We start from the raw sequence: 23,782 nt of genomic DNA, 5'->3' as shown, positions 1-23,782 counted from the left end.
TCGGCGGCCCCGGGGCTGCCCCGGACCCGGCGCGGGGCGATTCCCGCAGCCCCCGCAGCTCCCGCCGGCCCCGGGGAGGGGCGGCGGTGCAGCTGGGGGAGTCTCTGGGGTCAGTGGTTTGTGGAAGTGGTAGTTTGATTGATTAAAGAGCAGTTCCTGAGCTGCGGGGCTCCTCCTGCCGTGGGCTGGGCCAAGGGGATGGGGGAGGAAATTCCTCCCTAAGAGGGTGAGGAGGTGTTGGCACAGGGTGCCCAGAGAAGATGTGGCTGTCCCTGGATCCCCTGGATCCAAGGGCTTGGAGCAACCTGGGATAATCCAAAGTGTCCCTACCCATGACTTTCCAGGTCCCATCCAACCCAAACCATTCCCTGACTTCCACGACACACCCGTTAGAAAGAAGAAAACATTTAATACTTTCGTTCAGAGATACAAGTCAAGAATTGTGGGTCATCATTTTTTTTTCCCCCTTAAAAACCAGGAGAAACCATTACAAAACAAAACAAAACCAAAACAAAAAAAACAAGACCTAGCGAGTTGTCCCAGCTGTCAGAATCCACCCGAGGGGACTCTGGTGTCCCCGGGGTGTGGCCCTGGTCCCACCGGGGAGGGGACAGGGGGAGGACCCCCAGCACTCGGGTCCCTTGGGCTCCCTGCCCTGCTGGGAGCTGGGGAGGGGCTGCCCTGTGCCCCCACCCGGGGCCGGGGTCACACACGGGGCAGATCCTGACAGAGGAGTGGGGTCAGAGCTGGAGCAGCAGGGCCAGGGGAGCTGCAGCACAGCCCTGACACAGCCCTGGGGCTCACAGAGCGGGGCCCAGCCCCAGGAGGGGCAGAAACCACTTTTTGTAGCCAGGAAAAAGCCACGGCGAGCTCTGCAGCCAAATCCCAACCAGCACAGGGACAGCTGAGGGGTGGCAGAAGTGACACTGAGATGAGCCAGCCCCTTTCCCAGCAGTCCAGGGGCAGAGGGGGGCCTTGCTGGGCTCTGGGCAGGGTGGGGGCTCAGGTGAGGCACCTGAGGGCCAGGTGAGCTCCACAGGAGGGATCCTTGGGAAGGGGGGACGTGCAGAGCCCTGGGGAGAGGATCCACAACCTCTGCCCCACCACAGGACACCCCGGGCTGTGGCCCAGCTCCTCCTCCCCTCCAGATGATCCTCCAAGTCAGACCTGGGAGAGTTTGTAGCAGGAAAAGCCTGAGGTCCAGGAAAAAACCATGGGCAGAAGGAGCAGCCTCCCCTCTCGGGGCTGGGCTCTGTGGGGAGGGGCCAGGCGGGCAGGGGACATCCCTCCTGTCCCTCCAGGGTGGGCAGGGAGGGCTCTGAGAGCCCCAGGCAGGGCTCAGCACCTGCCCTGCAGGGCTGCCTTAGTGTTCTCGGGGTGGTTTAGTGTTGCTGTGCCCCAGCTCCCTCCCCTGACCCCTCTGGGATCCCACAGGGACCCCGGGGATCCCTGGGGATGGGGACTGGAGAGTGGGGCTGGGGCTGCCCTGCCCTGGGGCCGTGCCCAGGACACATCCCTGGTGTCCCACTGTCACATCCCTGTGCCCAGGACACATCCTGACTGTCCCACTGCCACATCCCTGTGTCCCAGGACACATTTCTGGTCTGTCACTGTCACATCTGTGTGCCCAGGACACAGCCCTGCTGTCCCACTGCCACATCTGTGTGTCCCAAACACATCCCTGCTCTGTCACTGCCCCACCCCTGTGCCCAGGACACATCCTGGCCCTGCCACTGTTCCATCTGTGTGCCCAGGACACAGCCCTGCTGTCCCACTGCCCCATCTGTGTCCAGGACACGTCCCTGCTCTCTCACCTGGCTCATCCGGGTGCTGGACCCAAAAGGAAGACGGGAAGTGGGGAGGGACAGGGACAGGGACAAGGACAAGGACAGGGCAGTGCCGGCGGCACAGCCGGGGCTGGGGGAGCGCAAAGTACCGAAGTTCAAGCACCAGAAGGACAAAAAAAAAAAAGGGAAAAAACAAAGAAAAGAACCAAATTTCCGGGGGGAAGGGGCCGCGGGACCCTTCTGGTTTGTTCCCTGGTAGCGCCTGGCCCCGAGGGGAGGCGGGAGGAGCCGGAATGAGCCGGGGACACTGGGGCCACCGCCCGGTCACTGAGGTAGCGGGACCAGCACTTCCACGTAGTTGAGCGGGAAGAAGCCGGACTGGCCGTGGATCATCCCCTCGTACCAGTTCTCGTCGATCTGGTTGGTGAGGGTGATGATGTCACCCTCCTTGAAGCCCAGCTCGCCGTCGTTCTCGGGCTCGAAGTCGTAGAGGGCTTTGCAGCAGGGCTGGTCCAGGGGGGCTGTGGGGACAGTGGGGACACTCAGCACGGCCCCAAACACCTGCCCTGGCACCGGGGATCCCTGCCATGGGCTGTGCATCCTGCCTGGATGGGCGGGGCTGCTTCCACCAGCCCCTCACTGCCCCTGCAGGGCTGTTATCCCTCTCCAGCCCCTGGCCCTGCACAGATCTGCCTCCAACTCGCCCTGTGCTGTTCCTGCCTGGACTCCCTGAATTCATTCCAGCCTCAATCTGATCACTGACAAGCCACTTGTCCCTCTGCAGAGGGGAGAAGCTGCCCTATAGCTCATGGAGGGGTCGCCCCACACCTGAGGGTGACAGGAGGGACAGGACCTGCCTCCCTGGGGCTTCAAATCCATCAGCAGCCCCCCAAAACTCAGGAGAAGCCCAAAAGTGTCATTCCCCCAGCTCAGCTCCAGGATTGAAGCTTCACCTTTTTGGCTGCAAAGGGATTTTCTGTGGGATTTCCTGCTGCTCACTCTGTGCACTGACATTTGGAGCTGGGAGAATCCCAGTGGGAAGGGACAGAGCTCAGAGAGACCTCCAGGGCCGGCAGGACCCCCCAGCCCTCCTCACTGTGCTGGGGCTTTGGGAATTGCAGCAAGGGCAGCCAGCACATCCAGCTGCTGAATATCCCTGGAAGTGTCCAAGGGCAGGGCTTGGAGCAGCCTGGGACAGCCCAGGTGTCCCTGCCCGTGGCAGGGGTGGGATGAGATGCTCTTGAAGGTCCCCCCCAACCCAAACCACTCCATAATTCCAGGACCCACAGCCAAGGAGGGCCCAGCACGAGAAGAGCCCTCAGCAATCACCACAAGCAGCAGCCCAGAGTGACGTGGATGGTTTTGAGAGAACTCCCCAAAGTACCAGGCTGCTCCCACCACCACCACCACGGCCCTGCTCCTTTTCCAGCACAAGAGCTCCAAGCCCCAGCCCAGCTCTGGGATCCCACATCACCCCACAAACCCCTGTGAGGCCCAGCTGGGACCACAAACTGCACGAGCTCCTCCCTCCAGCCTTCCACAGGGACAACGGGGAGCAGGAATGGGAGAGATCCAGGCTGGGGGCTTGTAAGAACAGGGAAATCCACTCCTGGAGGTGTCAGATCTCTCATGGGAAAGCCCCTGATCCCCACGGATCAGGACTTGCCTGGGAGCTGCTGCAGCTTCTCTGGGTGAGCCAGGCCCTGTTTTTTTTTGGGGGGGTGGAAAATCCCAAAAAAAATATTCGGGGAGAGCGTGGCTGGGTTAATTCAAGGGCTCAGCTCAGGCTCAGCACGGAGGGATGAGCAGCTCCAGGGAGCAGCAGGAGGAAGGAGGAGCAGCCAGGAGGGATGGGAAGAGGAGGGAACACACACAGAGCAGTGCAGAGGGAGGAAACTCACGGATACTCCTGACGGAGGCCCGGGACGGCTTGTCCGACCGGAAAGAGGCCGAAGCTGCTTCCAAACAAAAGAGAGACATGCTTCAACCACGGGGACACAGGGACAGGCAGGGATCTGTTAGGAGGGTCAGCAGGGCCCCCATGCTGTTAGGAACCCGCTGGGATCAGGGAGGGATGCAGACGGATGGATGGAAGACGAGGAGGGAGAGAGGCTTCAGTTTTTCCTGTCTGGCACTGACAGCGAGAGGCCCAGGCTGGAGACCCCCCTGGCACATCCCCAAAGCCAACACAGCGAAGGCTCCTGGGTCCCAGGAGGTAAGAACCCCCATCTGGAGGCATTCCAGAGGTTTTCCAGAGCCTTGGGCTCGTGCAGGAGCATCCAGCACACCAGGAATGTCCTGTGCAGGCAGAGCAGATGCCCCTCCTGCCCTCAAGGTTGCTCCATCCAGCACACCAGGAATGTCCTGTGCAGGCAGAGCAGCTCCCTCCTGCCCTGGGAAGCTGCTCCAGAGGCTCCAGCAAACACCTTTGGACAGCGTTACCTGAGACTTTGGGGGTGGGGTTGCAGGAGAAGCCCCCGTTGGACTGGTCGGTGTCCCTGAAGTCGTAGGTCTCCCTGGGCTTGGGTTTGTATTCCCTCTTGGGGCGTGAGGAGGCCTCCCTCATCCTGGGACAGGGAGAGGAGAGGTGGGTAAAGGCAGCAAAGAATGGGGCAGGGTGGGATCAGCACGGTGTTTGTCCTCCTGGGGGGCTGCAGGAAGGGGTTTTATTTATACAAGGATTTATTTATACAAGTCCCTGTGCTGGAGCCTTTGGAGGGTGGGACTTGCCCAGGGTTTGGGATCTGCCTTTGGGGAGGGCTCACACATCCCAGGAATTGCTATCCCAGGAATCCCATCGCTGTGGAATGCCCAGGAATTCAGGCCAGCAGAGGACACTCGTGCTGTAGTCTGAAAGCTCAGACTTGGCAGGATCCTCCCAGCTCCTCCCAGCTCAGAGCAGCCTCTGCAGTTTCTCCCAGGAGGGAAGAGCAGCAGGGCAGCACTGCCAGATCCCCGCCAGAGAGGGGAGGAAGAGGAAGGAGAGGTGGGACCAGCCTTCCTCAGCCAGGATTTGGGCTGGATCAGACACCAAACTAAATTCAAATCCCACCTGGAACAGCCAAAGGTTTTCAAGGCCAGGTTGGACAGGGCTCAGAGCAACCTGGGCTGGTGGAAGGTGCTCCATGAGCTTCCAGGTCCTTTCCAACCCCATCCATTGCTGCACTCTGTGATTCCAAGGGGGATTCGGGAGCCTCCAGAGGACCCACAGGGACCAGCCCAGGGCTCACCTGCGCTTGAGCTTGTCGGCGAGCTCGTCCAGGATCTGCACGGCCTGCCTGTGGTAATCCAGCTGGGCGTCCACCAGGGCTGACAGCTGGCTCACCTGCTCGATCTGGGCAAGAACCAGGCTGGGATCAGCACCTGGAGCCTCCTGCACTGCCCCCGGGGCTGCACTGAGCCGTGGGGAGCTCAGGGAGAGGTTTGGGATTTGGTTGAGGCTGAGCAGGGCATTTCCTGCCACTCGGAGTTTGCCATCTGGGAAATCCTTCCCAAACCCTTCCCAGCTGTGAAACCTCCCAAACTGATCACCCTGAGAGGCTGTTTGGGGCCAGGCATGGGCTCTGCTGGATCAGGGCTAACCAAAGCCCTGTCACCTCACCCAGCTCTGGGCTTTCTCACTCTGGGGAGAAGAGGAGTGGAAATTGGTGTGTAATCAGTGCCTCCCTCAGGAGATCCCACCCCAGGGACACAGAAACTCCCCAGCCCTCCGTTTCCACACTCACATCTGTCTCCAGGAGGTTGTGCATGCTGGTCTCTGCCACTTCCTTGGACTCCTCAAACTTCTCCATGGCCTGTCGCAGCTCCTCGTCGGGGATCTTCCCCTGGCGCTTCTTCTTGTAGTCGAAGTCCAGGCGCCTCCCCTCCAGCTTCTTGAGGTGGTGCTGGGGGAGGATGGAGACAGCAGGGAAGAGGGAAGAGCCAGAGGCAGCTCCAGTTACAGGCTGAGTTCACTGGCACCAGAAATCTGATCTCCTGTGGCTCCCACCTTTGCTGCAGGTGGGAGAGAGGCCCCGGGGTGTGGTGGGGGGATGATTCCAGACCCTTCGCACTGAGGAAAAGGCTGCAGGGCAGCCCAGGGTTGCTCCTCACAGAAGCCTTTTGGGAAGGTGAAGAGTTTTCCCGCTCCTCTGAGCTCCCCAGGAGCTGCAGGGATCTCGGGACAGCAGGAGTGTGGGCTCTGGGCACTGCACTCCTGGATTTTAGAGCAGGGATGTTTAAAGTAGCCCCAGGGAACTGGGGTACAGACAGGCACTGAGGCAGCACTTGGTGATTATTTCACCCAGGACACCACTGACAGTGAAAACTCCCTCAAGAGACCTGGCTTGGGAACTGGAGGTTGGGATGGATCCTGTTCCAAAGGCTGGACTTGACTGTGTGCAGCTCCCTGTTCTCCCAGTGAGACCTCAGAAGGCTCCTTGGGATGCTGAGACCTGAAGGGGAGCTTGGAGCCCAAATTTATCCCATCTGGGAGCTCCCAGCACTAAGAAAACCCATCTCAGCAAGCCCAGAAGGGGGTGTTGGGATGTATTCCCACATCACCCTCCATCAAACATGGCAAATGGAGAACCATTCCAACCTGCATCCAGCCTTTTGGGCTGCTCAGGAGCAGCGGGAGCAGCGCTGAGCAGGGAGGAAATACCAGAGAGTCTGGAGGGAGAAAACACACACACAGAGTGCAGGGAATTCCTGCCAGCCCCTGGTTCCCACCACTCCAGAGCAGACAGCTCCGTGCACCAACAGCCCCAGAGCACAGAGAGATGAGGAGGAGAGAAAATCATGGTGAGGGGAGGGATATTTACCTGGATCTCTTTCAGGTCCTTGTCACACAGGTTCTGCAGGGGATCAATGAAGTTCTGTTTGACCTCAATGTCCAGAGAGTCCTTCACCTCGGCCAGGCGCTTCATGGACTCACCAGCGTCCAGGAGAGCGTCCCCTGAGGGGAGAGCAGCAGGGAGAGGGGCAGGGGAGGAGGGATTAAACACAGCCCGAGGCCCAGGGGCTGCAGGAAGCCCAGAATCGTGGGATGGTTTGGGTTGGAAGGACCTAAAGCCCAGCCAGTGCCACCTCCCGCTGTCCCCAGGCTGGTCCAAGCTCAGAGTCACTCCCTGAAACCTGCTCAGTCCCATCCTTTCCTAAAGCTCTGGCCACTCTGACACTTTAGCCAGGGCAGGCTTGCAGCAAAAGCATGTTCAGTGCTGGCTTTTTAGTGCAGAGGAAACGTTTAGGGATGAAATTATTCCTGTGCAGCTTTGGCAAAACAACGGTTTCAGCAGTGCATGAACACAGGAAAACACAGGAGAGAGAGAGAGAGGGTCAAGGGAAAACATCTCTCCACTGTCCAGATGGAAAAATCAATAGACCAGAAGTGTTATTTCAATTGTAATAACTCTAAAAAACCTGGAAGGGAGGGATGGAGCTCCTCAATGCTGCTTTAAGGAGGCCATTAAGGAAACAGAGTTCAGTGTGTGCTCCTAAAAGCTTCCTCCTCCTGCTCTCCTCAGTCCCTGTGAGCCAGGATTGATGCAGAGCTCTGAGCTGGCCAGGGGAGGATCTCCAAAAATCCTCAGCCAGAGGTTTTTAATTTTCATGAGGCCAGGCAGCTCCTCCCTGGCCTGGCAGAGGCAGCTGTGCTGCCCTGGGACCATCGCGTGCGCTGGCCGAGGTTCCAGGGGATTAGGACTGATGTCAGCACGAGGCTTCACCTCCTCCTCCTCCTCCTCCTCCTCCCTGCCAGCCACACGTGGCCACAGGGAACAGCCACGCCACAAGACTTCCTTGGTTTCAGCCTCCCCCCCCCTGTGGAATTACAACAAGGTTTGGGTTGGGAGGGATCCTCCAGAGTTGTGTGAAACTCCCAATTTTGCCCTGTCACATTCCTGCTTTGCTGTTCAGTTTAGAGGGAAGGTTTTTATTTTACATGCAAATCTATCTCAGTGTGTGATAAGAAAGTGGATTGAGAGCCAGGATAGCTGGGATCACAGTGACTGAATGGTTTGGCCTATCCAATCCTACCCTCCATTATCCCAGCCTGCTCCAGCCTGGCCTTGGGCACTTCCAGGGATCCAGGGGCAGCCACAGCTGCTCTGGGCACCCTGTGCCAGGGGCTCACCCCCTCCACAGGCAGGAATTTTTTCCAATATAGCCCAACACCTCCTCTCTTCCCCTGGGAATCTGCCCACTCTGGAAGTTTCTGAACCCCTTTCAAGCCCCCCCAACACTGTTCAGTGCCACAGGGTTCAGCCAAACCCCTTCCAGAATCCCGAGTGACACCTGGGGAGTGAATCAGTCCCTCCCCGGGCCCAGGGGACACTCACCAAAGTTGGAATCCTCTCCCAGCTCCTTCCCATAGCGGATCATGCACTCCCCCAGCAGCCCCTCGGACTGGGGGTAGCCGGGGTTCTTCACCTGCCCGCGGATCTTGGACATCGTGTTCAGCATGGTCAGCTTGGCTCTGGAAGCTGAGCCACACAAACTCCTCAGCCTCTGCCACCTCTGCGTTCCCTGCATCCCTCAGCTGCTGCCAAATGGGGTTTTTTTTGTTTTGTTTTTCCTCCCCCCCTCTGCTACAGCCAGAGCCAAGAGGCTCCATTGTTTCCATCCCCCAGAAATATCCCTCGCTACGAGAAAAGGTTCTTTTCCAAGACACTAAAAGCAAAAAATAGTTTCCCCACGGCTTGGCCAAGGAAGGCCAAAGGAGTTTCCCCAGCCCTCCCAGGGTCCCTGGAGTGCTCCCTGGAGCAGCTGCCTGGAAAGATGCAGGGCTGACAGAGCCAGCCACCCTTTCCCAGCCCAGAAACACTTTTCCTGGACATTCCCAGAAAAACGGGTCCCCTCAAGGGCCTCTCTGGGCCTGAGGCAAAGGCTGCATCTGTTCTGTCCCTGCTCAGCAGCCTGGGCTCAGGGCAAGAGGGGTGCCCAGACCTCCAGCTGATCCAAACCTGGAGCAAAAGGGTTTCCCTGGAAAGGTGGGAAGGTGCAGGCCTCACCTGGGTTGGGCTGGAGGTACTCTATGGTTCTGGTCAGTACTTCTGTAACAGCCTTGCTGGTCAGGTCCACTTTCTGCAGGAGAGACCAGAGCCCAGTGAGGGTCAGCTCAGGCCTTCAGCCAATCCCACAGGAGCCACGGGGTGATTTTGGAAATTTCCTCTGGTTCCCCACTCACCTTTTCCATCTCCTTGAAGTCATCGTCCAGCTTGGTCCCTTCGGCCCCCCCGACCTTCTCGCTGACCAGCTGTGGAGAAAGGACAAGGGGGGAAGGTCAGGCACTGATTGAACCTTCCCCCCTCATGGAGGAATTCCCTGGGAGGGAAAAAAGAGCACAGGGATGGTCCACACAGCACCTGCCAGAGAAAGGAGGTGGCAGAAACAGCCAAAAAAACCCCCCAAACAGCCCTGAGCACCCAAAGCTCGGCTCAGCCAGGATGTTCCTCACCCACCAGCAGCTCCACAGCTCCCCAAAATCCCAGCCCACGGCTCCAACTGTGCCTGCTGCACAAAACAAGCAGCACAAGCGTCTCTCAGCTCTGTCTGGAGCCAAGGACTCTGTTTCACACACGGCAAAATCCAAGTTAAACAGGGAATGAACACACTCAGCCCCCGGCAGGCAGCACGGAAGAGCAAAGTCACCAACAGGACTGCAGCAGCTCAGGATCTGGGAAAAGGGGATAGAATTCTGGGGCAAGGGGATGGAATTCCTTGTCAGAGATGTTTGACCAGCTGGGGAGTCAGGGCTCATTGCATGGGAAGGTCTCAGCAGGTTTTTGAAGGGATCCCTCAGTCCAAGAACAGCCCCCGATCAGCCCCGCTACCTGCCCAGGGGTGACCAGTGCCTCGATTTACCCATCCAAAGGGTCCCTTTCCTGCAGCCCCAGGCAGGGGAGTGTTCCCTCCCAGCCCTGGGCAGGGGGGTGAGGGCAGCAGCAGTGCCTGGACACAGGAATTGGCCAAAATTGGAATCGTGGAATGGCTGAGGTTGGAAAAGACCTGCAAGGTCAGTGACCACAGTCACCTCTAACCCCTGTCCCCAAGTGCCACATCCATCTGTTTTCTGGACACCTCCAGGGATGGGGACTCCAGCACTGCTCTGGGCAGCTCTGCCAATGCCTGGCCACCCTTTTCCACGAACAAATTTTTCCCTGATTTCCAATCTAAACCTTCCCTGGTGCAACTTGAGGCCGTTTCCTCTTGTCCTGCTGTTCCCCGGGAGCAGAGCCCGACCCCCCAACCTGGCTCCACCCTCCTGTCAGCGAGTTGTGAGGAGCAATTAGTGATTATTTTGCCCCACACAACGGCAAATTCCCCATCCAGACATCCAAAGTGGTCTGGGAAACCTGGCACTGGTTCCCAGGGCTCCAAGCCTGCCCCGGGGCATTGCCAGGATTCCTCCTGTTTGTACTGAAAACTCCAGATCTGAAGGAACAATCAGGTTTGTTTACTCCGACATCAAATATTTGATTTTTATCGAGGCTTTCTTCCTCTGGAACACTCCTGCTCCCGTGGGGATACAAAATGGGGCTGGATGTTTTCTGAGGAAGAGGGGGAGGGATCCCTGTGGGGAATTATCCGGGTTCAGAGACACCAAACCAGGGGAGGGGAAGGGAGGGGAGGGGAAGGGAAAAAGAGATAGGAAAGGAAGGAAAGCTCTCCTGGTTTGCCCAGCTCTGGATTTCACTCTCCTGCTTTAATCCTCTGAAAAGGGACTTGGGACACAGCCAGAGTGAGCCAGGCTGGCCAATCCCTGTTCCCCATCCCTGTTCCCCAGTCCCTGCTCCCCAATCCCTGTTCCCCATCCCTGTTCTCCATCCCTGTCCCCCAATCCCTGTTCCCCATCCCTGTTCCCCAGTCCCTGCTCCCCAATCCCTGTTCTCCATCCCTGTTCTCCAATCCCTGTTCCCCCATCCCTGTTCCCAATCCTTGTTCCCCCATCCCTGTTCCCCCATCCCTGTTCCCCCATCCCTGTTCTCCAATCCCTGTTCCCCCATCCCTGTTCCCAATCCTTGTTCCTCCATCCCTGTTCCTCCATCCCTGTTCCCCCATCCCTGTTCCCCAACCCCTGTTCCCCATCCCTGCTCCATGTCCAGCCAGCCCCTGGAAGCAGCTCCAGGGGATTTCACCACTCCTGCAGGGGGAGAACCCATCAGAGTGTGATTTATTTCCTGCTTTCCTCGGCTGCCTGCAGCACTCCTGGTGCCAGCACACACCCCAGCCCCGAGCTGGGCAGGCACACTCTTCTCTCCAGCCTGGAGAAGGTGCCAGGAGCAGCTCCAGGCCTGCCAGGACAAGCCCAGCAGGGCACAGCTCTGCCCCAGCTGCCACCCCTGAGCCCTGCCAGGAATCCCACGGCCAGAACGGGATCCCTTCCTCCAAAGCTGCACCTCCAGAAGGCTGCTCTGCTCCCTGGCACACCTGGGGAGGGTGCAGCCATCCCAAACAGCTCCATTCCCATTTTTCCCCCTGGATTTGTGGCCTGGGAAGCTGTAAACAAGCCCTGCCAGGACTCTGCTCTGAGAATCCATCACCACAGCAATTCCAGAGGCTCCAAACCCTCTGGAGAGCCCAGAGAAGTGAAGGAAGCAAAACCCCCTCATTTCCAGACTAATTTAATCCTCCTTTTGACGTCCAAGAAATGCTGCTGGCTGCCCTGCTGGGAGGGAATAATAAGATTGAGGTTCTCTCCCCTGCTGGCTCTAATTAAACTGGGGAGGCGTCAGCACGGGAGGAAAGGAGGAGGGGGCTCCACCCCCACATCCCCAAACCCCTCGGGAGGGGACACAAACCAGCACAGATCCCCCAGACACGACCCTGGAAGGGCTGTCAACAGATCCTTGTTTAACCAGGAGCCAAATTCCCAAATTGCCACATTGTGCATCCCATGGTGCTGCCCCCAGAGAGCCTGGGAAGGATGGGAAGGATGGGAAGGATGGGAAGGATGGGAAGGAGGTCCCTGCCTCCCTCCGGGAAGTGCTGACCTCTCCAGGATCCATGGAAGGAAGGAAGGAAGGAAGGAAGGAAGGAAGGGTTTATCCATACATTGCTTGGCTTAAAGGAACTGCAAGGCAGTTGGTGGAATGCTGGTGCTGCAGATTCCAGCAGCCCTTCCCCCAGGAAGCAGCTATGGGGTTTTTTGGAGGGTTGTGCTGACAATTCTGCGCTTTCATTTCCTGAGCAGCCAGGAGAAGGTTTGGGATACACATCCCTGCTCCCCTGGCCGGGATCCAACCTCTCCCGAAGCCAGGCTGGGAAAGGGATGGCACCAGCAGACATGGAAATGGTTAAAAAAACCCCAACCAAACCCAAACATTCCCTGGGAGTGGGAGAGCAGAACAAGCCTGGCCTCCCTGGCCTGTGGATGGGGCACATCCAAGGGCTCGCCCAGGGAGCCTTGGGCCAAACACTTCCCAGAGCAAATATTGGCCCAGGGCGCTGCAGCTGGGTGGCACGGCCAGGGCAGATACAATCTGCTCCCAGCTGCCTGCTCCTGCCATTTCACCTGCAAATTCCACCCCAATTCCACCCCTGGGAGGGAGGGGAGGGCTGAGGCAGCCTGTGCACGCCAGCCCAGCAGCCAGGAATGCATCCCTCACTCCCAGCCCTGTTTGACTGAAAGGATCCAGATCAAAAATGCTCCCAGAGAGCTCCAACCTGAGATCAGAGCACGGGGAGGTGCTGAGCATTCCTGGGGTGCAGGGAGAGCATTCCTGGGCCAGCTGGTCCTTGGGGGAGCTCATCCAGAGGGATTGGACACTCTCCACCCAGGGCTGCTCCAGCCTCGCTCCACAGCTCCATCCTGGAGCTCTCAATCCACCCAGGGCTGCTCCATCCTGGAGCCCACAATCCACCCAAAGCTCCACAGCTCCATCCTGGAGCTCTCATTCCACTCAGGGCTGCTCCATCCTGGAGCTCTCAATCCACCCAGGGCTGCTCCAGCCTCACTCCACAGCTCCATCCTGGAGCTCACAGGGAATTCCCTCAGATTCCTTGGCCGGGACATGGGAATGGGAACAATCCCGACTTCCCCCCGTGCCCAAACCCACCGTGGGGGAAGATCCCAGAGAAATGAAAGAGCCCTGGTTGGAATGAGCTGCTGTGGGGCCAGGGTGGCCAGGGGAGAGGCAGGAACGCTGTGAGGGGATGGAGGGATGCACAGGGATCCTCCTGGCAGCTGGAATGGGGAAAGGAATGTGGGAATGCTGCAGCTGCTCCCAGCTCCAGGGTTTGGCTGGGATGTGCCTGGAGAAATTCAGGAGCACAGAGGATTTGGGAGCAGAGCTGGGCAGTCCCAGCTGGGGAATTCCTGCATTGTTGCAGGTGCAGAGGTGGAGAAAAAAATATGGTGGTTTTTGGGCTGCACCATCAGCAAAATGCCTGATAAAGCTGGGAAGGTGCCAGCAGCCAAACCCCCCCAACTGAGGAGCTCCTGGAAAGCTGGAGAAGGGGCAGATTCCAGCACAGCCACCCTGAAGGGCTCATCTGCCCAGCTCATGGATGAGGGAGCCTCGGTCCCTGTTATTTTCTGCTAATCACCAGCTCCTCCGCGGGATTTCACAGACCTCATTTTAATATTTTGCTCTCCAGCCTTTAAATATTTTAAAACGGAAAATTATCCCTAATTCCCTCAGCCTCAAACAAGCAAAACACACCAAGAGAAACCCAAAAAATCAGGTTTTTTTAAACTCTCTTTCTTTTTTTCCATCGCAGTCAGCCCTATTTATAACACATCAAACATTTGCCATCCTTGCAATCAAAACAGTTCCCCTACAGTCGACTGAAAAACCTTTTTCCTGCAGACTCTGGGGTATCAAAGCCTTCCTCTTCCTCCCCTCCACCCTCCCAACAGCGAGTTGCCCTCAAGAAATACAAAAACAAACCACAGAGGAGCAGCTCTGCCCTGGGTTTCCAGCCCAGGGGGAAAATCCAGCCCACAAACCCAGGGAAAAAAGGGGTGGGAATTGGGTTTTGGGTTTTGAACCCCCCAAAGCTCGGCACAGACACGGAGGAGAAGGAGTTAAGGAAAACCAGGGTTAGCTGGGATGGCTGGCACAGATTTGTGGGGTGCTCTGTAAAACCTAAATAGAGGCACCACCACCTCCCCAGCTCAGCAGGGCCTGGAGCTCACAGTTCAGTGACATTCAGTGACAATTCAGCTTCATTTTGGGTCATCCCCATCATCCCACGGAGCCAACGTGGCCCTGCCCAGCTCTGTGTGTGTGAGTTTGAGCCTGGGAACACAGCAAAGGGCTTCAGCCACTCAGACAGTGGGGCCTGGCAGTGGCAGGGCTGGAAAGTCCCAAAAACCTGCTGGAAAAACACCCCAGTCCAGCTGCAGCACCTGGAAAAGCCTGGGGGTTCTCCTGGAGTGCCCCACATGGCTCTGCTGCCACAGAGGCTCCCTGCAGGACCAGCTGGGCCTGGGAGGTGTCCTGGGCCATCCCCTGCACTCGTTTTGGAATGGTTTAAATGGGATAAAACCTGCTGGGCTCAGCCTATCCCTGGATCCAGCTCAGCCCATCCCAGGATCCAGCTCAGCCCATCCCGGGATCCCATCCCATCCCAGGATCCAGCTCAGCCCATCCCAGGATCCAGCTCAGCCCATCCCTGGATCCCAGCCCATCCCAGGATCCCAGCTCAGCCTATCCCAGGATCCCAGCTCAGCCCATCCCTGGATCCCAGCCCATCCCAGGATCCCAGCTCAGCCCATCCCAGGATCCCAGTTCAGCCCATCCCAGGATCCCAGCTCAGCCCATCCCAGGATCCCAGCTCAGCCCATCCCAGGATCCCAGCTCAGCCCATCCCAGGATCCCAGCTCAGCCCACCCCAGGATCCCAGCTTTCCTGGGCTCAGCCCATCCCGGGATCCAGCCCCGATTCCATCCCCAGAGCAGGAGGCAGCCGGGGCTGAGGTGAGCTGGGCACACCCACAGCACAGCTCACACTGATCTGAGCAACTCCTGACCTACTTTGAGGAGAAGAAAACAGATCCCAGTGTTTATTGTGCTGACTGGGGGAGGAACAATTACCTGCAGCACATTCCCAAGCTCCCAATGGCTGCCCCTGGATCCCTGGCAGTGCCCAAGGCCAGGCTGGACGGGGCTTGGAGCAGCCTGGGACAGCCCGAGGTGTCCCTGCCATGGCAGGGTGGGACTCTGTGACCTTCAAGGTCCCTCTCAACCCAAACCACTCTGACCCTGGGATTTCTCACATCCCCTCCTGGCAAACCAGAGGAGGAGGAGGAACAGCACCCAGAGCTCTCGGGCTCCAGCCCCTCTGAGCACATCCTGCTGCTGGCCCCCAGTGTCACCCCTGTGGATCCAGCCTGCCTGGGGCCACCTGGACACCCCACCAGCCTCTCCACTGTCTGATCCTCCTGACAACAAACAGCTCCCAGGGGCATTTCCCCTGTGTTATCCAACTCTCAGCCCTCTCCTGCAGCTCCTTCCCTGCGTTTTTCCCATTCCCATCTCCCAGTCCTGGCTGAGCCTGGCACTCAAAAGCCAGGGATGAGCTCCATGGTGGAACCACGGAATTGCTGCCTTGGGAAATACTCTGCCAAGGCACTCGAGGTGCTGGGGCTGCCTCGTGTGAAGGAAAAACGTGGCTGGGAACACCCCGAGCCTCCCACCCCCTCAGCAGCTGAGATGGGATGGGATCTCTCCCCTCCCCACAGCGCCACAGGAATTCCTCCATCTGGAGCAGGAAGGTCAGCCTGGAACAATGAGCAGCTCCTTCCCTTCCCTGCCAGGAGGAAAAGCTTCCCGGTGACCTCGGGGTGTAATCTCATCCTATGGAAAAGAGCAGGGAAAGAGCTGCACAGGCAGGAGCCACCTGCCAGCCCTCCTCCTCCTCCTCCTCCTCAGCATCGGGTGACTCATCTCCATCCCCAGCAGATGGGCTGCAGCAATGAGGACAGCAGGAATTAAAGGCAAACCCGGGATTTCAGCAGCAGCCAAGGGCACTCTGAGGATGCTCCGAAATGCAGCTGCTCCTTCCAGGCTTTGGGAATTCCTCCTCTGTGGGGCTGCAGGGCAGAGCTCACACCCTGCCTGTGACCCCTGGGCTACCAGGCTCCCTGCTTATCTCCCAGCTCCTTCTTCCAGCAGGCTCATCCCAAAGGATGGAGGTTTCCACAGGAGTCATGGAATGCTCTTGCTGCAGAGATGGGAGCACCTCCCAATAGCCATTTCCATCCTCTTTTCTTCTGTTGTCATTTCTCACACGCTCTGAACCAAAACCAGACACAATTTCTTATTCAGCTGGAGGGAAAAAAAATCACGGAATTGGGTCAAGTTCCAGGGAAAACACGAACATGTGGGGAAGCAGCAGCAACGATTTCCTCTCACACATTCCCAGTGACTTCAGCGATTGAGAGGAAGTTCACTAAACTGAGGGGGAAACGTGGAATACTGGCCTTTTACATCCAGACTTCCTGAGCAGCCTTCCCTGTGTCCTTATCCCAGTGAATCACAGCCTGGCTGCTCCAGAGCTGCTGAGCCATCACTCCTGGGCAGCTCCACCCAGCCCCAGCACCCAGGGGAGCAAAGGCAGCACATCCTCCTCGCCCTGGAGACTTGGAGCTGCTCCTGAGATGGGATGGAAAAGTGCAAAGCACTGAAAGTGCCTCCTAGGAACTGCAATCCTTGGGTTTTGGGGTTTTTTTACCAGCTGCAAAGATTCAGGAAGAGCAGCTTTGTCCTGCAGTATTTGGAGGGTGCTCTGAGGGATTCCCCCCCCCAAAAAAAAAAAAAAAACAAGGGGAAAAAGAGGGAAAAGGAGGGCATAAGACAGCTGTAAATCCCTGGAAAAAAAAAAATCCACCTTCCTGAGGTGCAGGGCACTGCTGGGATCACCCAAATCGAGGACACAGCAGGAGGTGAGAGGAGGAGCTGGGAAGGAGCCAGAAAACCTCTGGATTTGCAGGATGAAGGGAGAGAGCTGGGCTGGTGGGACACTGAGAGCTGGTGACATTCAGAGCTGTGGGGACATGGCTTTTCAACCACCAGGGAGATCAAAAAACACCCAAAGGAAGGCAAACTCCTGCTCCTGGCTGGGGCTGGGCAGGACAGCCCCGAGCAGAGCACGTTTCACACACACAGACATCAAAGGGGACACAAAGGGCTGAGGACACTGTAAACAGCCCCTTTCCCTTTGCTGGTTTCAATTCTAGGAAAAGCTCCGTGGCTATCGGGGCTGAGCACGGCATCCTAAGGGAAGGGGGAGTGACCCCAAACACCCCTAAAGCTGCCAGGATCAAACTCCTGCACCACGAGTTCCTCTCTCAGCTTCCCCAGGGACTCTCTCAGCTTCCAGCCCATCCAAGGTGCTGCTGAATCCCTTTTTTCCCCCCTCACTTCAAATTAAGACTCGTTTTGGAATGGTTTAAATGGGATAAAATCTCCCTGTCCAGCATTCAGCATCACTGGGACCTCCCTGCCCCTGCAGAGGTGGCCCAGAAATGCTGGGAAATGACATTTTGGATGATGTTTTATCCCAGCCAGGAGCTTTTGCCCCTTTTAGAACTCCCCCCCAGTACAATCAGGAGGAGCTTTACTGGGACAAGAGCTCCTCCAACATCTGGCACTGGGGATTTGTGCTGCCCCTGCTCCCTCAGAACCACGTCAGCACCGAACAAGATGGTTCCTAATCCAGGGAAAAAAAAAATCAGGGAATAAAAAAACCACCCCAGCACCTGCTCCTGCAGTGGATTTGCTTGGGGTGTAGGTAATTGTTTACCCCTTTTTCTGCCTTTTTCATTGTGAAAGTGGGAAAATTAAGTTTAAATGCAGCTGATCGTGGGATGCCAAATGAGATTTGGTCAGGAAAGTGGGTAATAAATTATCACTGGAGAAGAGTCTGGCCCAGCCAGGGGGTGCAGCCTGGGGTTTTCAGGCTCGAGGATGAATTATGAAGCATTTTCTCAATTAGGAAAAGCCCTTTTAAAGCTTTAATCATGCAAAATTAACCTTCTGTCTCAAAGACAGAATTTCATTATGGAGATGTTTAACTCATCTTTTTTTCCCTTTGTAGCAGAAAAGCAATTTAATTAGTGACAGTACCATGAACTTTATTAATAGCCAGGCATTAGGAGATCCTAAAAATTCCCAGTGGCTTTAGAAGGACTGGTTCTATTAATTAGCTGGTGGTGGCAAGGCTGGAAGGGGAGGGTTACAAGGCTTTTCTTGGAGCAATCCAGACTCTCCCGATGGATTCTTGGGCACCTCCAGGCACTCCCAGCCCCAAAACCAGGAGGAGGAACCCCCAACACCTGAGCCTGGGCCAGGCACAGCCCTTTCCTGCCAGAGGAACCTTCCCTGAAAAAGCCACTGAAGGGACGGGGCTGAGGGGAACAGGAAATCTGTAAAAAAAAAAATATTAATTATCACTTTTATAATCACAGGGAGAAGCTGAGATGGGCTGGATCCTGCACTAAATCCTGCCATGGAGCAGATGAGGAAAAGGGAAGCTCTGGGATGCTGTGGGGCTTTCCCAGGGCCATCACTTGGATCTTTCCCATCTGATCCAGGGAGGAAAGCTGGGACACAGCTCAGAGGGGGCAGAAAACACAGAATCAGCCTCCTGCCTGCTCCCACTCAGGCTGGATTGACCCTGCAGTTAAAGATGGGAAAGAGCAGGGACAGCGACCTCAGAGCCTTATGAAACACCCACCAGGGCTGAGTTTCCTGTGAATGAGTTCAGCTGGAATTACACAGCCCAAACCCGCCAGGATTAGGGATTTATTTTATTCCTGGCCTTTTCAGCAGCTCCCCCATCCTGCCTGGGGGAAGCAGCAGCAGGATCAGCCCCTCCACATCACAGCAGACACCAATCCCCCCTCCCCAGGGACAGGCTGGGGTTTGGCTCTGGGATTTCTGCAGTCTCGGGCAGGAGAAGCTGAAATTCCCACAGGGATGGGGCTGGGAGCCCTGGCAAAAGGCTCTGCCATATGCAGGGATGGGGGAGAGAAGGAAAAAAGGAAAAAAAAAAGTGCTAAAGAAATGAATCAGCTTTTACAAGACAGGCTGCCTGAGCTCATCCCCATTTTGCTCTTTCCCAGGAGGAAAGAAAGCAGCGGCAGGGAAAAGGGGGGGAGGAAGGATTTCCTCCAGGAAACCTCAGGAACTGCCATCCCCTGTGCAAGCAGCTGGATAAATCCAGGATTTCAACCCAGGGTTTGAGGCAGAATGACATGGATTCAGCATCCCAGGGCTGAGTCACAGATCCTGCCCTCAGAGTCCCCCAGCTGCAGGATAACACTTTCCCTGGCTGACATCAGCCACGGGAAGGGGAGCAAAAGGAGCAGGATATGGAGAGCTGGAGTTCCCCAGCTCTGTCTTCTGCCTCTGCCTTCCAGGAATCACAGCCCCTGTTACTGTCAGAGCTGTAAAAACGACCTTAAATAGGGGGAAAAGCCAATTTATAGGAAACAATCCTGGAAGAATGAAACCTGGTTGGTTCTGGGGCTGCTCAGCTCCAGCAATGATTCACCAGCTAAAGCAGGGATGAGGTTTTGATGCCAAATCAGACCCAGGAGAAGGAGAGGGAATGCACAGGGAAATATCCTGGCTGCAGGTTTTCCTCTGTGAGTGTCCAGGCAGCATCAGCCAGGCCTGAAGGGAGGCACAGGCACCTCATCCTTGTCTCCAAGAGCTCTGGGGACTCTCAGCCTCTGCTTTCCACCTGCCACAAGTGGAACCACGGAATGGAAAAGAGCTTTAAGACCACTGAGCACAGCCCAGCGCCAGGCCACCCTGTGTCCCCAAGTGCCACATCCACACGGGTTTTGAACCCTTCAGGGATGGAGACGCCACCACCCCTGCCCTGTTCCAATGCCTGACACCCTTTTCCATGGAAAAATCTGCATGAATATCAAATTTCAGCCTGGCTGAGGCCGTCCCCTCCCTCCTGTCACTGGCTCCCTGGCAGGCTGAGCCCTGCCCCTTTCCAGGGAGCTGTGCAGAGGAATGGGGACTCCCCTGAGCCTCCTTTTCCCCCGTGGATGTGCAAACACATCAGCAGAGCAGTTGCAGGCAGCCAGGGGAGGATGCTTTGGGATGGATCCCGGGTTAACTGTGCAAAGATAAACCCAGGAGCTGCAGGGCATCCAGCCCAGGTTGATGTTAACACAGAAACATCAGCTGCTGCAGGACAGAGGTTGGCAGGAGGCTCCAGGCTGGCAGGAGTCAGCAAAATCCCTCGATTTCCCAGCCCAAATTCCCGTGTACAGATAAGGAGCTTAGAGCCTGACGCTGGCAAATCCCTCCCACAGGAATTCCCTGCTCCCCTCTTTGCTCAGGGGGTGCTGAAATCCTGGCACAGACTCCCAAAAATGCTGTGGCTGCCCCATCCCTGGAAGTGTCCCGGGCCAGGTTGGACAGGGTTTGGAGCACTCTGGGATAGTCCAAGGTGTCCCTGTCCATGAAATGAGCTTTAAGGTCCTTTCCAACCCAAACCACCCCAAAAACACCTCCTGCCTCCTGCAGAGGCCAATGGGAGCAGGGCTGAGTTAATATAAAAAAAAAAAAAAAAAACAACCCCAAAATGAACAACGACAAAACAACAACAAAAAAAAGAGCTTTTGAAAGGTTCATCTGAGAAAGGGAAGGAAAACCCCACATCTGAAATGTGCTCCCATGTTTGAAAGCGGAGCAACAAAGTCACCGCAGAGAGAACCTCGGCTGGGGAGGGAAGAGAGGAAACCCAAAGAGAAGTGAAGGAAATCCCAGTTCAGCAGCTCCAAAAGGCCAGAGAAAAGGGGAAATGCCCTCTCTGCTGGCTGTGCCCTCAGTGCCACACAGGCTCTGGGAGCTCATCCCTGAGCTCAGCTCGGAGCAGAAGCCACGGCAGCACCTGGGGGAAGCTCCCAGGCCATGGAAACCATCCCAGGGCATGGAAACCCTTCCCTGCCGGCCCAGGGAGCTCAGGAATGGCAGGTCCTGCTGGGCTGAGCAGATCCTGGGCCAGGCAGGGAACAAGGGGCTATTTATGGTCAAAAATACCTCTGGAAGCCTTGAGAGCTGTCATCAAACTCAGGGAAACGGGTGTGTGTGTGTCAAGGGCTGCTGAGTTTTAATTAGCACTTGCCTTTTCTCCTTCTGGATGAGGAGGAGGAGGAGGTGGCTGGGCTGTGCCCTGGGCCAGCAGGAGCTCCGGGGCCAGGCAGGCCTGGCAGGGTTCGGGCTCAGCTCACACAGGCTTTGGGAGCACGTTAATCCAGTTTGGGGTGACAGCAGCGCCCAGGGCTGAGCCCCAGACTGGTTTGGGCTTGGAAAGGACCTTAATCCCGTTCTGTCCCACCCCAGCCACGGGCAGGGACACCTCCCACTGTCCCAGGGTGCCCCAAGTGTCCAACCCAGCCCTGGGCACTGCCAGGGGGTGGAAGGAACCCAAACCCTCCCGTGATCCAAAGCTGGGCTGGGAATCCTGGTGCTCCCACACCTGTGGGCTCTGCCAAGGGATCTCACACCAACCCCTGGATTTATTCCCCTGTCCCCAGAGAGCTCTGGGGCTGCTCCTGCTGCCAGGAGAGCCTGAGCCAGGCTGGATCACCCCAGCCCTGATGCTGCTCCCCATCCCTGGGGACACCCCCAGAATTCCCTCTGGGATTCCCCTGGGAACAGCAGCCCGTCCTGCCCACTGCCTGGGCAGACTTGATTTCAGGATTTACATCAGTTTGTACAAAACCCAAACAGTGCAAAACGAAGCTTTTTCTACACCAGAAGATCCCTGAGAATTCCAGGCTGGATGAAACCTTGGACCAGGCAAGGCAGGGACTTCCCACCCTGCTCCATCTCCAGGCTCTGCTGCTGCTGCTTCTCCCCCTTCCCTCTAAATGTTTCCTTATTTTTTTTTAGAGACCAGTTCGCAGTGAACAGGCAGAACCTGTTCTGGACACACTCTGGAGCTGCTCCTCATTTGCCAGCATGACTCGGATTTTTTTATTTTTTATTTTATATTTATTTTCTAGGCTACTCCAGGCTCTCTCCTGCGTGTGGGCGCCCGGCTGCCTCACCCAGGGGAGAACGTGGGCTTGGAGGAATCACAAGGATGAGGCTCAGGAGCCAAGCCCTGCTCCTTCTGGATCCTGGACAGGGATCCCAAACCCTCTGGGCTCCCTCTCTCCCCTCTCCTGGCCCTGTTTCTTTTTTCCTTTCAATTAAGGGCAGACGTGGAACGAAACGTAAACGTTTTAGGAAAGATCTTCCACATGTTGGGCTTTGGCAGAGTCTGGTGGGTTTGAAGGGAGCCAAAAAAATAACTAATCCTCCCCTTCCTTCAGCCAAGGGCTGAGTGGGAGCAGAGGGGGGAAAAGGGAAGAAAAGGGGGGAAGGAAAGGGAAGAGGAGACAAAAAAATGGCCAAACTGGAACCAGTGACTTCCAGTTTCCAGTCAGAGCATCTCTAAAATCACAGACACCTCTGCCCCTGCAAGGGGGTGGCAGCACCTCTGGAAGAATTCGTGATTCCTCAAAAAAAAAAAAAAATCAGGGTTTTAAAATGATATAAAATGACATTTTTGGGATTAGGAACATGCTAGTCCTGAGTCACTGAAGGGTTTTCACCTCCTGCCACCACCAAGGCACATCCTGGCCGGCAAAATCCTCCCACGCCGAGTTCCCAGCACGACCTTTCCTCATGGAAATCATGAAAAAACCCCACCTCACCATCCTTTAGCGGGTTTGGTGGGAAAAGGGGTGGGGGATGACTCCAGGAATTGGTTATTTTGCTTTGCTGGGTAAATCAAAGGGGATTTGGGGGAGCAGAGCCGAGGAAGGAGGCGACACACGTCGCACACAGGGGTGGGATGAGCTGAAAAGGGTTTTAAAAACTCAGCGATGGAAAACACGATCTGTGCCAAATTTATCTGGAATTTAAAAACAGGGGGCAGGAAAGCAGCAGCAGCAGCAGCAGCAGAGGGGGATTCGTGATTCCTGAATCATTCCCAAAACACATTAAAAAAACAAAAAACAACTCACGACTGTTAACAGGAAACAGCCTGGGAAGGATAATTCTGCTGGGGGGGGATTGGGAATGTTCACCCCTTGTTTGAGGGCGAGGGAAAAGGTGTTTATGGACCTTGTTTGAGGCTGATTCCCACAGGGAATCGTGGAATGGTTCGGGTTGGAAAAGACCTAAAATATTCCATCCCTTTCCTCCACAAACCCCAGCCCAGCCTGGCCTTGGACACTTCCAGGGATGGGGAATTCGGAGGGAAAAGCTCCAAGGACGCGACACAAACTCCGGCCTCGATCCTGGGGCTGCAATTCCCGACCCTGAGGAGCTTTTCCCGACCCTCCCCGGGGCCCTCGGGGCTGTCACCGAGCCCAGAGCCCGGCCCGGCTCCCGGGGCTCCTTCCCGGGGCCTCCTCCCTCCGCTCCGGTTCCTTACCGGGGGTTACCGGCAATCCCGGCCCTTCCTCCGGTTCTCCCGCTCCCATTCCTTCCCTCGGGGGGCTACCGGCAATCCCGGCCCTTCCCCCGGTTCTCCCGCTCCCGTTCCAGGCCTGGCCTGTCCCGGTTTAACGGGCGGGTCGCCCCCCACAAGTGCCCCCCAATGGTGTCACCGTCCGGTCCCCGGTGAAGGAGTTTCCCCGCCCGGTGTCCGACCGGAGCATCAAGCCCGGGCTGCCCGAGGGGTCCCAGCCCCGGGATCACCGGGGGGAAGGCGGAGATACGAGCCCGGGACACCGGGGGATGCACCGGGATGGGGATAACGGCGGGGACTGGGCACCGCCACAGGCCGGGACGGGTTTTCCGAGCCGGTAAAAGGAGAAGAGCGGCCTCCCCGGAGCCCAACGGCGGCGCGGCGGAGTGCCCGGTGTCTCACCTGGGTCGCTTTGTAGAACTGCTTCTTCAGCCCCGCCACCGACATGGTGCCGGTGCCGGTGCCTGGCCGGTGGCGGCGGCGAGGGGCCCGGTGTGCGGGCGGCGGGACCTGCAGCGGGGGCGGCAGGAGCCTCGGGAGCCTCAGGACGCTCCGCCCGTCCCAACCCGGCCCGTCCCC

At 57.0% G+C, this 23,782-nt stretch overlaps 1 protein-coding gene across 2 annotated transcripts; it reads right to left on the bottom strand.

Annotated features, from left to right (window-relative positions):
• Positions 1 to 1,564: 1,564 nt before the first annotated feature.
• On the bottom strand, positions 1,565 to 23,704 carry SH3GL1 (SH3 domain containing GRB2 like 1, endophilin A2). Of its 2 annotated transcripts, XM_083880011.1 has the most exons (10): positions 23,606 to 23,704; positions 8,953 to 9,021; positions 8,777 to 8,849; positions 8,105 to 8,248; positions 6,590 to 6,723; positions 5,513 to 5,671; positions 5,018 to 5,121; positions 4,230 to 4,354; positions 3,689 to 3,742; positions 1,565 to 2,308 (listed from the first exon to the last, which is right to left on the bottom strand). In XM_083880011.1, exons 1-10 carry the CDS (start codon positions 23,648 to 23,650, stop codon positions 2,112 to 2,114), a joined length of 1,104 nt encoding a protein of 367 aa, XP_083736137.1. In that variant the 5' UTR covers positions 23,651 to 23,704; the 3' UTR covers positions 1,565 to 2,111. The 2 variants fall into 2 exon arrangements, with proteins under 2 accessions (XP_083736137.1, XP_083736138.1); XM_083880012.1 differs by lacking the exon at positions 3,689 to 3,742.
• Between the last annotated feature and the right edge of the window lie 78 nt (positions 23,705 to 23,782).

Source organism: Zosterops lateralis (genome assembly GCF_965231275.1).
Source record: "Zosterops lateralis genome assembly, chromosome: 29".
Taxonomy (NCBI): domain Eukaryota; kingdom Metazoa; phylum Chordata; class Aves; order Passeriformes; family Zosteropidae; genus Zosterops; species Zosterops lateralis.
The sequence above is the reverse complement of the archived record's forward strand: the minus strand, read 5'-3'. Positions and strand labels throughout refer to the sequence as shown.

Excerpts from the sequence above, each read along its gene's own strand:
- SH3GL1 (XM_083880011.1), bottom strand. The coding sequence starts at position 23,650 with ATGTCGGTGGCGGGGCTGAAGAAGCAGTTCTACAAAGCGACCCAG. Across the intron at positions 5,672-6,589 it reads AGGACCTGAAAGAGATCCAG|CACCACCTCAAGAAGCTGGA; the intron begins GTAAATATCCCT and ends ATCCTCCCCCAG. Across the intron at positions 4,355-5,017 it reads GCCGACAAGCTCAAGCGCAG|GATGAGGGAGGCCTCCTCAC; the intron begins GTGAGCCCTGGG and ends TCCCTGTCCCAG.